Source organism: Apis laboriosa, unplaced genomic scaffold, assembly GCF_014066325.1.
Source record: "Apis laboriosa isolate Shangri-la unplaced genomic scaffold, ASM1406632v1 scaffold158_cov153, whole genome shotgun sequence".
Classification (NCBI taxonomy): domain Eukaryota; kingdom Metazoa; phylum Arthropoda; class Insecta; order Hymenoptera; family Apidae; genus Apis; species Apis laboriosa.
In genome coordinates, this window is record NW_025222082.1 from 847,723 (window position 1) to 864,162 (window position 16,440).

Here is a 16,440-nt window from a genome sequence, read left to right on the forward strand (position 1 = left end):
TGTCGATTTTTCGAGTTTCGTGGTCGCGGTCGGGATTTGCTTTCGAAACGAACGTTGCGCTCGAGATTCTGCACATGTATGAACAATGGTACGATCATTAGTCGTCCATGTGCTAGTTTCCGCGATTTAGTCTTTTTTTTTTATTTCTTTTTTTGTTTACGATTAGCGAATCTCGAGCCTAGATTTAAGTTTCAGCGGGCATTGCGCCCGAAGGAGGAAGACCGAAGAGGCCTCGACAAACTGTCACGAAGAGGGGCTGCAACGAATGGTTTCTCATTTTTTGGATTTTCTTTGGGTCCAAAGAATGGGAAGTCATTGTTACTATTTTGTCACTGTGCTCGTTTTAGTAATACGTAGTATTTGTTGTGTTGTCTGGCCGATTGCATGCCGGCCCACCGGATCCAGTCATCATGGGCATCGCGATTTTTTTTATTAGTGTTGCGATTTATTAATATAACGGGTTGAATTAGAGTTGCGTTGTAATTGTCGCGTTTCTTTATTAGTGTTGCGTTGAAATGAAAATCGCGTTTGTATTAGTGTTGCGTTAAAATGAAAATCGCGTTTGCATTAGTGTTGCGTTAAAATGAGAGTCGCGTTTGCATTAATGTTGCGAATTATAAGATATCGCGATTGTTTTATTATTACAAATTGTTTTAATTTTTTTAATTATATTAAATTGATAGCTTTATTTTTAAATTCATTATTTTTAACTAATAGCTTTCTAATCATACAGAAGTAATGATTTTTATTGAATTTGTTTTAAAATGTAGTGTTGCGTTGATAAATAATCGCGTTTGTAAGTAGTGTTGCGAATATTAAATGCCCACGCTTTTTCCACTTGGATTGTGGAAATACTCAACGCTTCTGTTCCTGAATCACCTTAAGTGGCTAAAAAAGCTGCAAGGGTGATCACACAGCAGTCATTAAGGAGACTGCACTTGGACTTCTCGCTATAGTGTTGCGTTATTTAAATTTGAGTGCATAGAGTAGTGTTGCGTAAATATTGTTTTCGGGAATTTTTCAGCTTTTTTTTATATTTTTTTTGTTAATTTAAATCAATATTGCAAATATGATAAAGCACTCATCGCGGTTGATTTTCTATTTTATAAAAATAAAATATTAGTTTATTAGTGTTGCGATATAAAACAATTCGCGGTTGCTCGGGTTCATATCAAGTGGAAGATATTTTTTATTTTAGTAGCCCTTCTGGTTACTTGTTTTCTTTTTCAGCATCCCTTATCACATTTTACCTTTGTTGCAGAAAATATTACAAGTAAGAACTTTTCTAAGTTTTTCAAAATATCGAATTTAAATTCTTTTTAACATTTAAATTTTTTAGAGTCAATAATGATGAATGTTCATTATAAAATTTATCTTTTTATCTGTTCCAAATCAATATTGTTTTTTTTTTTTTTTCCTTTTTTTTTTCTTAATTATTATACTAATCGTTCAAATAAGTTTGTTTCAGGTCAACCTTTCAGGAAATGCCAATTAAAGAAGATGGTACTTCATATAATATACTTTTCCCTTGATTATATCTTTTATATCTTTGTGTAGGTAGGTTTCCTATATAAATTTTTAAATTATATAGGAAGATATTAGTTTCATGCTAAATAAAGATTAAAATAAGCATTTAACTAATATATAGATAGGGATTACAAGGAATTGTAGGTTTAGATGAATTGGATTATTTTGAATTTCCTTAGGAATCATATTTTTTTTAAGGATATTTTTAAATTATATTTAGGAATTCATCCAATTTTTCTAAATAAAAGTTTTAGAATATAAATAAGTGGCTCATAGAACTGTTGCTATAGGTTGCTATAGTGCTTAAAGTAGAATATGTTTTAAATGCATGCATAATAAATGATAATAATAATAGTAAGTAGAAATTCTGGAACTGTGTGGAATATATTTAAATTTTTTAATTAATTATCAATATTTTATATTTTCATGGCAATGAATATATAAAATATTGATTTATGTATGTGATGTAATGTGTGTGCTTTATGTAGAGTTGTATATAATTAAGATATAATTTAATTTTTATTTTCAGAGATTAACTTATATCTTAGGAGTTCTTTTGTTGTTTGTTTTGCACAAACATTTGATCAAGAATCGAATGTTTTGCAAACCTACATCAAAAAAAAGAAAATTTATTATTAATTTTAAATAAATTTTTGAGTAAAGAAGCATGGAATCATAGGTATAATGCATATACATACATGTATATATAAATATATACATGTATGTATATCTTTTTTCGAGAATAAGATAAATGTAGTTTCTATGTTAGCCATAATAAATTGCAGACATTGTAAAAATTACTCTGCTTTTTTCATGGTCGATATTTGAGAATGTAACACAAAAATCTTATAAGATGTCGTATCTATCCTGTCTATGATCTATGGTAAAGTATTGAAAATTGAGTACAACACTTGAGTTTCAATACTTTTCAAGAGATGGCGTTACTAAAGAAAGTAATAGCTATTCTAGGACTCTATATTATATTTGTGTTCATTGTTCAATGAAAATCAACAATATAACCTTAAAATTAGGAACCGTTTGTTTAAGTATCACGTGGAGTGATTAAAAATAAATTTTTTGAAGTTTTTTGTTATAAATGCAATTTCAAAATAGTGCGATTATATTAAAGTATTAATTTTTATTTCATAAACTAACATAAATAAACATAAATATAATCAATCGAGTCTCGATTGATAAAGTTAGTGCGATGATAGAAATTAATACATATTAAAAAATTGAAAATTAAATATTATTACAAAAATATTGTATAAAAAATGAGTGATTCTGAAAAAGAAGATGATTCCAAGACAACGGGTCCAGTGGACAATGCTTGGTCATTAGAAATTCCATCTTTTAAAGCTGAGGACAATCCTAATCGTTTACTTCAAGAAAGTTCATTTGCAACTTTGTTCCCAAAATACAGAGAACAATATTTAAAAGAACATTGGCCATTGATTCAGAAAGCTTTAGACGATTATGCAATCAAAGCTGAATTAGATTTCATTGAAGGTAGTATGACTGTGAAAACTACTAGAAAAACATGGGATCCATATATTATAATTAAAGCTCGTGATATGATCAAACTTATGTCAAGATCTGTTCCTTTTGAACAAGCAGTTAGAGTACTTCAAGATGATATTAGCTCAGATATTATAAAAATATCTTCGTTTGTAAGAAACCGAGAAAAGTTTGTCAAGAGACGTCAGAGGCTTATAGGACCAAAAGGATGCACTTTGAAATCCATTGAATTGTTGACAAATTGTTATGTTCTTGTACAAGGACAGACAGTGGCTGCATTAGGTCCTTATAGAAGTCTTCCATTAGTTAGACGTATTGTTGAAGATACTATGAAAAACATTCATCCTATTTATAACATTAAAGCGTTGATGATTAAGAGAGAACTGGCAAAAGATCCAAAATTAAAGAATGAAAATTGGGAGAGATTTTTGCCTAAATTCAGTAGTAAAAATATTAATAAGAGAAAGCAGCCGAAGAATAAGAAAGAGAAAAAACCGTATACTCCATTCCCACCTCCTCAACAAGAGAGCAAGATAGACAAGATGATAAGTACAGGAGAATATTTTTTGAACGAGGAACAGAAAAGAGCCAAGAAGAAGAGAGAACAAGATATCAAGCACCAGGAGGCTGAGAAAAGAAGACAGGAACGTAGGGCGCAAGCATTTGTACCTCCTGAAGAAGCATCTAAAGAGAAAAAGGAAGAGAAGGATGATATAAACTTAGATGAATTTAAGAAGAAAGTTAATAATGCACTTAAAAAACATAGTGCAAAATCATAATATTTAAACCACATCTTTAATTATAAATTAATTGTTATTCTTGCAAGATTGTTCACTATATTATTTGATATTTTTAACTAAATAAAATATTTGCTGGTTGTCTAAAAAAACATCTCCATAATTTTTGGAATAATTCCATCGTTTTATTAAAAAACTTTGTTCCTATGAGTTATAATATCGCGTTCTTAATGTACGAGATACAAATATATATAAGTATGTACCAAATGTATATACTCATATATATTTCTTGTTTGGATTTTTAATATGATACATTTGCAAAATACAGAATCGTAGAAATTCAACGTGTACACCTTGAAGACAGGTATTCAGTCGAAAACGAACGTCCATATGTATGTATTTTCTTTTATTTCCATGATTATTTTTATTTGCAGAAATTCATTATAATTTCGACGTAGTTTTAATATCCAAAGGATAACGTACATATAATAAATTAAATTAAAAAAAAAAATTCATCTCAAAAACGTTGCTTTCGCGTACCGAGTCTTCAATGTATTATTAAATTTAACGTATTAAATTACAATTAAAAAGGATTGGATATTCAACAATATTTAAAAAAATCGATAAAATGATCAACGTATCGCACGCAATAGAAAAATCGGGGAAGTATTCGTGATAATGTACAACGCAATCTTAAAAGTTTAAATGTCGTTTCGTTTATCTTACAGCTTATAGATTCATGGAAGTACGCTTTTTATATTTTAACTTATATCATAGATATATTATTTACAATTGCACGCGATTATGCCTGATTAGTCGCGAATTCGTGGCAAAAAAATCTCGAATAATATCGTGTATTCGCTTCGAATTAATTCAGAGACGCCTTAGGACGGGAGACCAGACGATTGAATATGATCGCGCATTTAAATATTTACAATATTGATTCGCGAGTCGATTGGGAAGAACGTATTATTATACGCGTTTAATTTTTAATTTATTTTGTCCGTTCGATTATAGGATTTCGTGATAGAATTCCATTAGGAAAAAAGTTAGGTGTAAATTGTTCACAGCGTTTCATTTTGTAATTGAATGATAAAATCGGAGCGTTTGAATTAAAATACGTACCGAAGAGAGAAGTGCGCGATAAGAATACACTCTATGCAATAATATTTTTTATCACGCGTCTAATCAAGATATTATGCATAGAGCGGAACGATTATTCATAAAATTTAAGCCAAATTTGCTGAATATTCGAAATATTCGTATTTATAAGAATTTTTTTAATAAAAGAGATCTTTAAACCCATATGTACAATTGCATCAGTTGAAAATACGATTAAATCTGAATGATACTGTCTAATAGCTTAGCTTAACCGGTTTTTAAGAATAGAAACGATCTTTCTTCGAATGTACATCGCTTTTCGTAAATCTAAGAATGTGTAAATAGGCGATTAGGGGCGCGTTCGGTATTATACAAAAGCTTACAATAATTCTCGATAGCGTAACTTCTGTGTACATATACATATACGTGTGTTAAATATCGTATGCGAGATGACGGCAGTCGGATCATTGTCGTCGTGAAAATAGTATCAGTGTACAAAAAATCGTTCTCTCGCCTACATATTGCTGTATAATAGTCGCTCCATATTTTTGCCTTGGAAAGACTCAACGTGTCGTAGGCAATTTAGTCAAGACTAATCATCTAATATATTCTTCTCTAAGAAGATGAACTTTGTCATCAGGAATCGGATAGAAAGCAAACGAAAAAAAAAAAAAAAAATAATAAATAAAGTAAAAATCAATTGATATAATCGCTGTTCTATAACACGTTGAGTCTTCGTGAGGCAAACACATCCATAATTTCCAACTATTCGCACAACCAAGTAAGTATACAATTTTTTTTTTTATAGAAAAATAAATCTCTTTGTGAGAGAATGGTAGCGCATGTCTTTGGATCGAGAAGCACCCGATTCGTATATATCACGATCGACCAATGATTTAACACAAATCGATGCGCCACGTATACCATGTGTATGTGTATGTGTCTGAATACATGTGTGGTCGGCTAAGAAAGAATAGTCGATTTGAAAATAGCGTTTTTTCGTCATTTGATCATTCGCTTAAGGCCGTGAAAATAAGAGTTAAATAAAATCGATATCGCATTTTTAATCGTTTTATTTTTTTTCTCGTTGAATCAATGCTCGTTATTTTTCAATAAGAAATCGAGCATCGATTAAACGAGAATTTTCCAACGCTTCGATGTTTATTTCAAAATAATACAAACGGTAACTGAGAAATCGTTTCGCAATCTATACGCGATTTGAGATCATCAATATAAATGCACCGGAATGAATATGCTTCTAGAAAACAATCCTTGCAAAATGAATTCGACTAGGACATCGACGTTCCTTCCAATCATACAATTATATATCACCGATTAATTAAAATAAAAAAAAAAAAAAAACAAAACAAATATAGACTATATTCCTCATTCATCACAAATCAATTCCAAAGACTGTGTAATAAACACATTCGATTTTCTTCAAACATTCTCTTATCACATTCTACTTTAAAAAATACCAAATAAAGATGATCTTTCTCTACGAAATCTAAAAAAAAAAAAAAAAAAAAACAGGAATTCAATTCCATGTCTCCGCAATCTCTTTGTCAACGCACAGTCTCGTTAAAACTATGAATACGTTAGATCGATATATCACTCTCCTATAATATATAAATCGTTTCTTCGTCTTCACGCGTCACGTGGAGAAGGTCTTTTCGTAACAACGAACCCCTGTTTCGAGTCATCATTTACGGGTCCGATTGAGCAACTTCGATCTCGGATCGATTAGATCGTTTTCCCTTATCAGGTCGACCCTTCTTCTTCTGATCAAATATTGCACCCCTTCGGCCCTTCGTGAGTGACGACGGCACCGTTGTCTTCACGAGCCACTACTGATCACACTCGGAAGCTAATGGTTGTGGTTGTAAAGATGCCACCTCTGCGTTTCGGCGTTCGAGTCGCACTTTTCAGCGGTGATTCCTTTTTGCGCGTGGTATCTCGAGTCCACGCACACAGGAATTCTCGAGTGGCGGATCAAACCGCCCTCGAGGTGCCTCCATTTCTGGTTCTCGCTACCGTCGCAGATCTGCATTAACAGCGTCGTGCCTTTCGCGTAGACAGGAAGGGTTAGGCAGAGGCCGTGATGCCTGATGAGACCGTCCTTCGTCAGACCCCATTCCTGTAAGAAATTGTTCAGATGAGATTTATCGAGTCGAGATTTATCGTTTGTAATCGAGATTATAAATATCGTTAATTGATTCTCGTCTCAGAATTTGATTTTATCTAGGAAATTTTTTTAATCAAAATTTCGAAAGTCATTTCATATTTTCCTACTAAAAATTCTATATTTATTTCAATAAAATCTCTCTCAACGCGTTATTTCCATCTTCTTCGAAAGATATTCAAAAAACATTCTAAGAATCTTCAATATTTTCTTCAAAATTTCTCGATTCTTTAATCCATCTGTAAAAATATATACAATAATTGAAATATAAAAATTGAATATATCGATCGATAATAGAAACGTGGCGAATGGTTATTTGTATCGTTATTTCATCGCAGTATACTCGAATATACCGGGGGCGTAGCATGAATAACACAGAGCCATACTTACTTGGTTACCACCGGTGTCGTGACACGGGTAAAGTCCCACGTTTCCATCGAGGAGATGGCCCATGCTGTCCAGACACGCGGAGCCCTGTTTCAACGATCCACCGGGTCCACCCTCGCTGGTCGGTATAACCAGCTCTGGATACACGTTTTTCAGATACCAGCTGAAGGGCTTGCAATGCAATTTCCGCTTCAGCTCCATCCTGTCTTGAATACTGAAACAAGGGTAGGCGACGCCCTGTTTTATTAACACCGCTCACGTGCGCTGACGCGTTTTAATGAAATCGGCTATCGGTATTTCGGCCCGTAAATCGAGCTTTTCCTTCTCCTCCTTTTCTCCGGCGCGGGAGACGAGGAGAACCGTAGAAATTAGCCCGTGATAAACGATCTTGAAGAAAAGAAACTTCGTTTCTCGAAGAAAGTTTGGACAATGAATAGATTGTAAGCGGAAGAATAACGTGTGGGTGTTGTGTATCGTGAGATTGTTGTCATCGATGGTTGTTCTCGATGGTGGTAGGAATGGGTAACTTGCGAGGTAATTTATGTTGAAGAAAGGAATATATATATATATATATACTTTCGTCGTCTTGTTTTCTTTTGATACCTGCCAATTATTTGTTAACACGTTCATTGTTTTCGAGGATCCGTGAATAATTGGGAAGGATTGTTGGACATTTTGGCTAATAACTTTGCCTCGTTATTTTTGATCAAGTTATACGTCAATATATTAATTGGTGAACGTGATTATCATGGAATATAAATTGCGTCGTATTACATATCAATATGAAATATCGCATATAAATTTGATATTTTTGATCAATTATACGACGACGAATGAAAATGCACGTTGAATGCGATTATTATCAAATATAAATTATGTTCGATAACATCGTGCGCGATAATATGATATCAAAAAATGAAGCACCAGCAATTATTAGAAGACATACAAATAATTGGCACGTATCAATTTTAATTTTAATAATAATAATTATTACAATTCCTAATCTCTAGAAAGTTAATTCTTCTAACTTTTCAAAAAAGTTAGGTAAATTGGTACAATTTCATCAAAAAAATATCATTCCATTTTGAAAGAGTGGTCGAATATCTTTTACCAGAGATAGGAGTTGTTTAGAAAATCGTAATAGTAATAATTATTATAATTCTTAATCTCTAGAAAGTTAATTCTTCTACCTTTTCAAAAAAGTTAGGTAAATTGGTACAATCAAAAAAATATCATTCCATTTTGAAAGAGTGGTCAAATACCTTTTACCAGAGATATGAGTTGTTTAGGGGATCCTAATAATTATTATAATTTCTCTAATTTTTAGAAAGTTAATTCTAACTTTTCAAAAAAGTTAGGTAAATCATTTGGTACAATTTCATCAAAAAAATATCATTCCATTTTGAAAAAGTGGTCGAATACTTTTTACCAGAGATATGAGTTGTTTAGAGGATCGTACTTACTTTCCATACGGTATGTTACGCGCTAAAGGCACCGCGTTGTAATAGAATTGTTTGTAATCGTCCATCCACACCTCGGCGGCCCTTCTCGTATTTCGCGCGAAAACGTTACCGCTGCCTCCTGGGAACGAGTACGGATGACGTTTTCGAAACACGTGGCCGACGCGCGAGCACGGAATAATCTCCAAGCTTCCCCCGCATTGCCACACGCGGAACGATATTTCTGAAAAACGGGGATCGAATCACGTTCCACGAATTTTCACGGACAAACGCCATAAGAGAGAGATGACTCACCGAGATTCTCGCCACCCCATACGTCCATCTGCGTGTCGTACTTGCCCAATTTCTCGAAATACGCTTTGTTGATCACGAAGAGGCCACCGGCGATCATCGGGGTCCTGATCGCCTGCGTAGGATCCTTTTGCCTCGCCTGCCTTTCCGTTTGGCTCAGGTATTCCCATTTGAACACAAGACTCCAATCGAAACCACCCCTTAAATCGGCTGACGCGCCTACAAAAGAGAAATCGAGAAATTTGATGATTTTTCGATTGAGTAAAGGAATAGAAGAGTTTTGGATTTGATTAATCGGATTGGTATCGCTTGGATTTCTTTTATTTGTTTTTGAATAGAGCACATTGGTTGCTTCCGCATAAAATGTCGAGAGAAGTCTGCTATTTTAACGGTGGTTGAAACAACAAAAGAAATAGAGAAAAACAGAATACAATTTATGTCCGTCCAGGGATAAATGGTTGAGAAGAAGAAGTGCGAGAGTTATTCGAGAGTTGGTTAAAAATGGAGAGTCGAGATAAAAGTTTTCAGTTGTTTATGCACTTAATTCTCCCTCCTATTTCAAGTTTCTTCGTTCCTTTATTTTATATACGATTTCATGCAATTTAAAATGATCGGATTCCTTGTGTCAATTACTAAATAAAAAGTAACATCAATTGTTGGAAATGCAGGATAAAGAAAAAAAAATTGGAATAAAGAGAAACCTTATATATTTTTTACCGATATATTGAAAGGTGTCCATGCTTATGACATCAATAACAGGGCAGACGACCCTTGTAGGATCCTCAGCCACCCTCTCCAGAAGTGGTTCTAGCCAATCGGCGTTGCATTCACAATGCGAGTCGAGGAATGTTAACACGGTGGCGGTGGCTGCATCCGCGCCTCGCACCCTCGACCTCATCAAACCCTCCCTCTTTTCGTTGCGTATCACTCGCACTTTGTGTATCCTCGACAGCTCTTCACCGTCCTCCGCTGGAAAAAAGTAGGTGAATTGTCGTGGCACCGTTCGATGCTCTCCTCGCAGATTGCAAGTTTCAAGTAAGTCACGAGGTTACAACTGGTGGTGTCCAAGAGAGGAATCTATAATCTATAAATTTGGGAAAGTGAACTTACGATGATCACTGAAATCGTCGACCAATATAATTTCCTTGATCAAATGTTCCGGACTCCTGTTCAGCACGCTGAAATCGAAAATGAATTTTCCGTTATATCATTTTCTGTTCTTGCAAATGACTCGTTAGACGATCGTAACAAGAGAAATTTCCTCGCAGAAATTAAACGCTTCTAATTCCATCGAGTGTCGTAAACTACCCTCGAGATATAGCCCGAACCTCTACCAAGAATTCTCTCTTAAATGAATTTCCCTAAATAAATTTGTCTACGGTTTTCCTCTCTTTCCTTTTCTTTTAGAGAGGATGTTATTTCGAACGAGGGGGAGGAAAAAAAATTTCTTTTCACGGTAAATAATTTCGTTTGAGTTTGTAGGATTAATAATACAGAATAGAGAATAAGTCAAGTAGAATTGATCGTGATTGAATATTTAATTTATAAGGATGTAAAATTTTATACGATGTAATATCCGTACGAATATTATTACGGAAAGCAACTATAATATAATAAATAATAATAATAATAAATAAATAATCAAAGGTAAAAAAATAATTGGCTATATTTCCTTTCGCCATTGAAACAAATATGTTTCAAATCGAAAACTCATCGTAGGCGAATTAATTTCATAAGAATCAATGATTTATAATTTTATCGTTGCTTTCTTTTTACGTCATTTCTTCAAATTTCACGCGTGATTTATTACACGAGGAGTATAAATGGGCATGAAATGATGGAACGATGATTAGGAAATTCCATCAGACCTCGTCTCCCTGGACTCTCGGTGTTGAAAGTTTTCTCGCGTTTTCCGTGAAACTCGATCTAGTATTACACGTTGTACGCGTGGGAATTTAGCCGTACGTTATCAGTGAAGAAATATTAATCTCGTTTCGTTGAATTTTGTCCAATGCATTTTCTTGCCTGTCGATATTTTCCCATTTCCAACGATTTCCCGTTTAATCGCTTTTCTTTCTGTTATTCTTCCATAACTCGTGTTACATACAAATAAATTTTTAATTCGAAAAACAAATTTGTTAATACCTGACGACGGTTCTGAGCAACGTCGACCTCGCCTCGTTATGAAAGGTAATTATCACCGAGGTTGGGGGTAGATCCCTCCTCCACTGCTTCATTCGACACCTGAAACAAGAACGGAATTCCTCTTGAAGTTCCATCCAGCTAATAAACAATTTCAAACAAGAGAGCTCTGACAAATAAACAAGATGAAATAATTAAATCAAAGATTCTTCGATATCGGTGTTAAGCATAGTCAACCTAAATACTATGCGAAAATAGCACAAATGAATATTAAAAGGAATAAAACTATTTAATTAAAACTTGAAAAGAGTCGTTTAATGATCATTACAATGAGACGTTGAGAATAGAATCGATGGAAGCATATTATTTATGCTCTATGACAATTAGATAATCCATCGATTATTTCAATATTCGATTAGATTCGATCAAATCTTCATCGTCTGTCCAATCCTATTTATTTATTTCTCCCCTGTAATCTCTGTATAACTTTGATTCGCATTCGATACAATCTTCTTTTCCATTTCTTCTCATAATTCTCTTAATACAAAAAAAGTATTCCAAATGTAACGAAATATTTCATTTTCGAATTCTCTTCGAATTCTTCTCTGTATTGGGCGCAAGTATATAAAAGCTGAAGCTTGGTCTTAGTCCATGGGTGATGGCGAGTAAATAGGGGGAGAGGAAGAAAAAGGAGGGGGATCGTGGCACGCCGACACGGAGGGTACATAAATGCGACTAGACGGTCAGAACGATCCCAATATGTCAGTTCCACTTTTCCGAGATAAACTCGAGGAACGTGTACGGAATGCGTCCACGTGTACCGCTTTCAACCACTCCGCAGCACCTCCTCTCCTCTTCTTCAACATCCTCCTCCTCCTCCTCCTCCTTCTCCATTGCACCAGCGAAATTGTAAAAGTTCACTGATGAGATTATCGATCGCTGGAATTATTACCTGGAAAGAGAGAGAGAGAGAGAGTGCAGCCGGTTGGAAAATTTACCACTTTCCCGCGGAACATTGTGACTGCACCCTTCTTCTTGACTAACTTCGTTGTCACATTAGAGAGCTCTCCGCGTTCCTCCAATCCCGTGACGAATTCGACGGAGGAAAATTGCCGAATTAAAACCGATTCTGAAAGATTACATAACATTGTTGGGAACAAGGCGACGAGTGACGAAAAATTTTTCTTCCATGAATACGTCCAATGTTTCAAGAAAAATTAGGAAGAAACTATGCTTTGTATAGTTGGTTCGTTTCAATAGAAATAATAGAAAAGGTGGAGGGGCAAGTTTGTTCGTGGAAGAGATTTCTTCGAAGCGAGGATATTTTGGGATCAGTTGACGAATTAAAACCGATTCTGAAAGATTATATTAATAACATTGTTGGGAGCAAGGCGACGAGTGACGAAAAATTTTTCTTCCATGCTTAATACGTCCATGTTTCAAGAAAAATTAGGAAGAAACTATGCTTTGTATAGTTGGTTCGTTTCAATAGAAATAATAGAAAAGATAGAGGGGCAAGTTTATTCATGGAAGAGAAGCGAGGATATTTTGGGATCAGATTAGAATGATCGATTCGAAAAATTTGGTAACACATGTATATACATGATAATTAAACGCATAAGTAAACTTGAAAATCGATAATTGGTCGCGCGTTTCCCTCGTTAGGCATTGATTACGAGCAGTTTATCTACTTTGAAATCCGTATTGGACGGGGAGAGCCGAGGGATCGTGTCTAATTCATGGGAGCATAATCCCGTGGAGCGGAGGCAACGAAGCAGCGCCGGCTGTCGGGAACATATTTGCCGACAACGAAATTGCAAACGAGCCTTAAAGCGGGCCAGACGGGACGGATCATCCGGACGGTTTAATTCGAAACTGCAATTCGGGCTTTGGCCCCGACGTTAAAGTGGATAACGCACGGCGCTCGATCCCATCGAGTTCTCGGGACACGTGCACGACCGTTTACACGCGGCACTGAGCCGGCGAAACAAAATCGGCCGTGGAGGAGGGGGTGGGGGACACAGGGAAATCGCGTTTGTACGAGGGATCCGTGTGTACGAATTTGCGAATTTAACGATCGAAACGATCGCCTCCTCTGTACGGAGAATCGTTGAAAATATTCGGGAATCGTGGGAAAATTACTCGTGAAAACGGTGAATGGAACTTTCGATCTTTTTTGACGAAAGATATAAGATAAATATATATATATGCGCGAAAGAATTTGATCGTTTGGTAAGAAAATTCTGAGTTTCGAATCGAAATTGTTTAAGGGAACATGATTTTGGATGTTAGATAGATAGATAAGAGATATGACGTGGTTTGAATTGTACATTTCAATTGTTGGAAATTCTTTTATATTTTCTTTCCGCGGTATTAATAGCAAACGATCAATAAAAGACAATTATCCTTATCTCTAAAAAGAAAGGATTAATAAAATTATCAATACTTCGAACGAAAAAAAAAAAAAAAAAAAANAAAAAAAAAAAAAAAAAGAAAAAGAAATCCAATCATTCCATAAATCCAATGAAATTATAATTGTAAAGCATCGTTCTAAAATTCTATATCGTTTTTTTATATCGAGCGATCGTAATAACTTCGTGTTCCATCCGCGATTATCACGCGCCATGGAAAGATATCGGCTCTCGAGAGATGAATGAAAAAGTCGAAGAGCATAAAGTATAAAGGTATAAAGAAAAATGAAGCGAATTCGGGAACAATATTGTATAAATTTAACCCGGGAGCATTGCATGCACGCGTTGGGAAAACGAGGATGGACGGTCGCGATCCGCGCGAGATTCGAACGAGTTCCGGCTTAATCCTGCGCCGCATCCGGATCTCACATCGAAATGCACTCGTGGATACGGCCAAGTGGTTACAACGGATCAACGCGGCCCAGGAGAAAGCCTGGGCCGACACGGGAAATAAATCTGAATGGCCGATGAATGAACGCGGGACACGGTGAATTTCCGGTTATCCATAGTGCAATTTAACTGCGGAATTTTATGCGGAATACATTTTGATATATTCTCGAAAATGAACGATCGGCTTTCGAATGTATGGAAAGAAGATGAGATCGGAAATGAATAGAAATATATAGATTAACACGAGGAAAAATCGCTATTTGGGATTGTTTGTTTGAAATATGGAATTGGAAGGCAAAAATTAATTTTTGGGGATATTTAAAGATTATAGGTTTAATCTTTTGTTTTTTTAAAATGTAGTATAATGATAATATAAAACAAAAGTAATTTTTAATCTACGAAAATTAATAGTTTAATTAATTGTTTCTTGGAAATTTATATTTATCAAATTATCATATATTTAAAATTTTTGTTTTATATTATATTAGTGGTTTAAAGAAAAATATATTATTTCATAAGCTGCAGGTAATGACGAATATTATTTTTTATAGTGCATTTTAAATGATAACACAGAATCCTTGTTTCCAGTGAATTTCCATAGAAATGTCTATTCGAGTATAATTGGTAACATGCCAAGCTCGAGACTCCCCCTCCCTCCCCCTTCTCCCTCAAAAAAAATAAAAAATTCTCTCCAACCCCTTTCACGTTAATTAATTCCCATATTCCCATGCGCGAGTATTTCGAAACTGCGCTCTCGAAGCCGTCAGCGCAAATCCCAGCTGAGCGGATTTTTCAGGATCCGGTCGACGTCATCGGATATTCTCGTTCGAAGTTTAAAAATAATTCCGTCCAAGCGGTTTTAATGCGCGACGCTTGAATATATTATCTTGTTTTTTTTTCTTCCGTGGATGTAAGAAAGAGGAATTGTAGAACTTCGACTGCATAATTTATGTCATAGTAAAATTATCATTTGTCGTAACAGAAGTTAGAGGAGTCGATGCAATTTAAAAATTACGGAGAAAGGAGAAATTAATTCCATTTTTAACGCTTATTGGGCTATTAGTATTATTTTATGTAAATATTTGTTGTAATTAAAACATCGTGAAAACAAATAGGTACGTATAATTATATTTCAATCAAATTATCTGTTAATAACGAAAATATATAAAATATTTTAGAACTTTTCCAAATCTTGAAACAAAAAAAAAAAAAAAAAGGAAAATCAAGCATGGAAATTCGAAAAAAGGGATGATTGCGTATGGAAATCTTAAAGATGATAAATTAATCTGCAAACAGGACCAAAAATACTCTCAAAATTCAATGGATAAAACTTAATATGTTCCACAGCGAGATAAAGAGAAAAAATTGCAAAAAAATTGTAGCGGACATGCGTTAAAAAAATCCGATAAATTATATTCGCCTCGCTTATTAGTCGTGGGCGTGTGTAGACTCTTATATTTCAAACCTGTGAATAACCAACCTCGTTCACCGTGAAAATGCTGCTTTGTAAGATTAACGTAAAATCCAGAAAACGGTCTGATCTCAGGATGGAAAATCGCTCGACCCCTTTGTTCAACCCTCTCTCTCGAAGCGAACCGGATTTTCTCACGGACCTTCGACTCTGAGATCGAGGAACGAGGCATCCCGGCGAGAGACATAAATTCGACACTGTCTCTGATGTTGTAAACGTGGATTTGGATCGTACTACACGGTTCAAAGTACTAGAACGAAATACTCAAAATCGCGAGTAAGACGAGGGGTGTTTTCCGAGTTTCACGAATTGGAGCGTTAAAAAGTGGTTTCTTAAAGAGTGAAGTAATTCTCCATCTTTAAATTTGCTTATATATGCATGATCTACGTGTCTGGTAAATTTGCATATTCGTAACGACAGACTTATTTTATATAATCCGTAGTAACGCATAGGGAGATTATGAATATTTTAATTAGGGATGACAACGATGTTAATTTAAAAAATTAGTACGAGGCAATATTTGTAAATCCTTAATATTGTTAAGGTTATTTCGGTCCAGGATTATCATCATCTAGGATTATCTTCTAAATGCTTCATAATGTAATATGATTAAAGAGTATGAAGCATCGTTAAATCATGCTCAACAGTGACTTGAAATTTTGCCATCTTTTGCAGATTCTCTTCTTCTGCAAATATTCTTTTAAAAATCCATTAAAATCCCATTTTTTTTTCTTCAATACCTGTGTACACCATAGGCTAATGA

At 34.7% G+C, this 16,440-nt stretch overlaps 2 protein-coding genes across 2 annotated transcripts in view; one reads left to right on the forward strand and one right to left on the reverse strand.

The window, feature by feature from the left end:
- The first annotated feature begins 2,583 nt into the window (after positions 1–2,583).
- Positions 2,584–3,934, forward strand: LOC122710830 (KRR1 small subunit processome component homolog). Its single transcript, XM_043928977.1, has one exon. The coding sequence runs from the start codon at positions 2,802–2,804 to the stop codon at positions 3,822–3,824; it is 1,023 nt and encodes a 340-aa protein (XP_043784912.1). The 5' UTR covers positions 2,584–2,801; the 3' UTR covers positions 3,825–3,934.
- Positions 3,935–5,938: 2,004 nt separating this feature from the next.
- Positions 5,939–16,440, reverse strand: part of LOC122710829 (polypeptide N-acetylgalactosaminyltransferase 2) — a 187,491-nt gene continuing 176,989 nt past the window's right edge. Inside the window, exons 4-10 of the mRNA XM_043928976.1 lie at positions 11,349–11,447; positions 10,314–10,381; positions 9,921–10,172; positions 9,207–9,422; positions 8,916–9,135; positions 7,456–7,666; positions 5,939–7,020 (exon numbers count right to left, since the gene is read on the reverse strand). Coding sequence (XP_043784911.1) covers positions 6,751–7,020; positions 7,456–7,666; positions 8,916–9,135; positions 9,207–9,422; positions 9,921–10,172; positions 10,314–10,381; positions 11,349–11,447 — 1,336 coding nt within the window. The 3' untranslated portion in view covers positions 5,939–6,750. The remainder of the gene's footprint in view (positions 7,021–7,455; positions 7,667–8,915; positions 9,136–9,206; positions 9,423–9,920; positions 10,173–10,313; positions 10,382–11,348; positions 11,448–16,440) is intronic.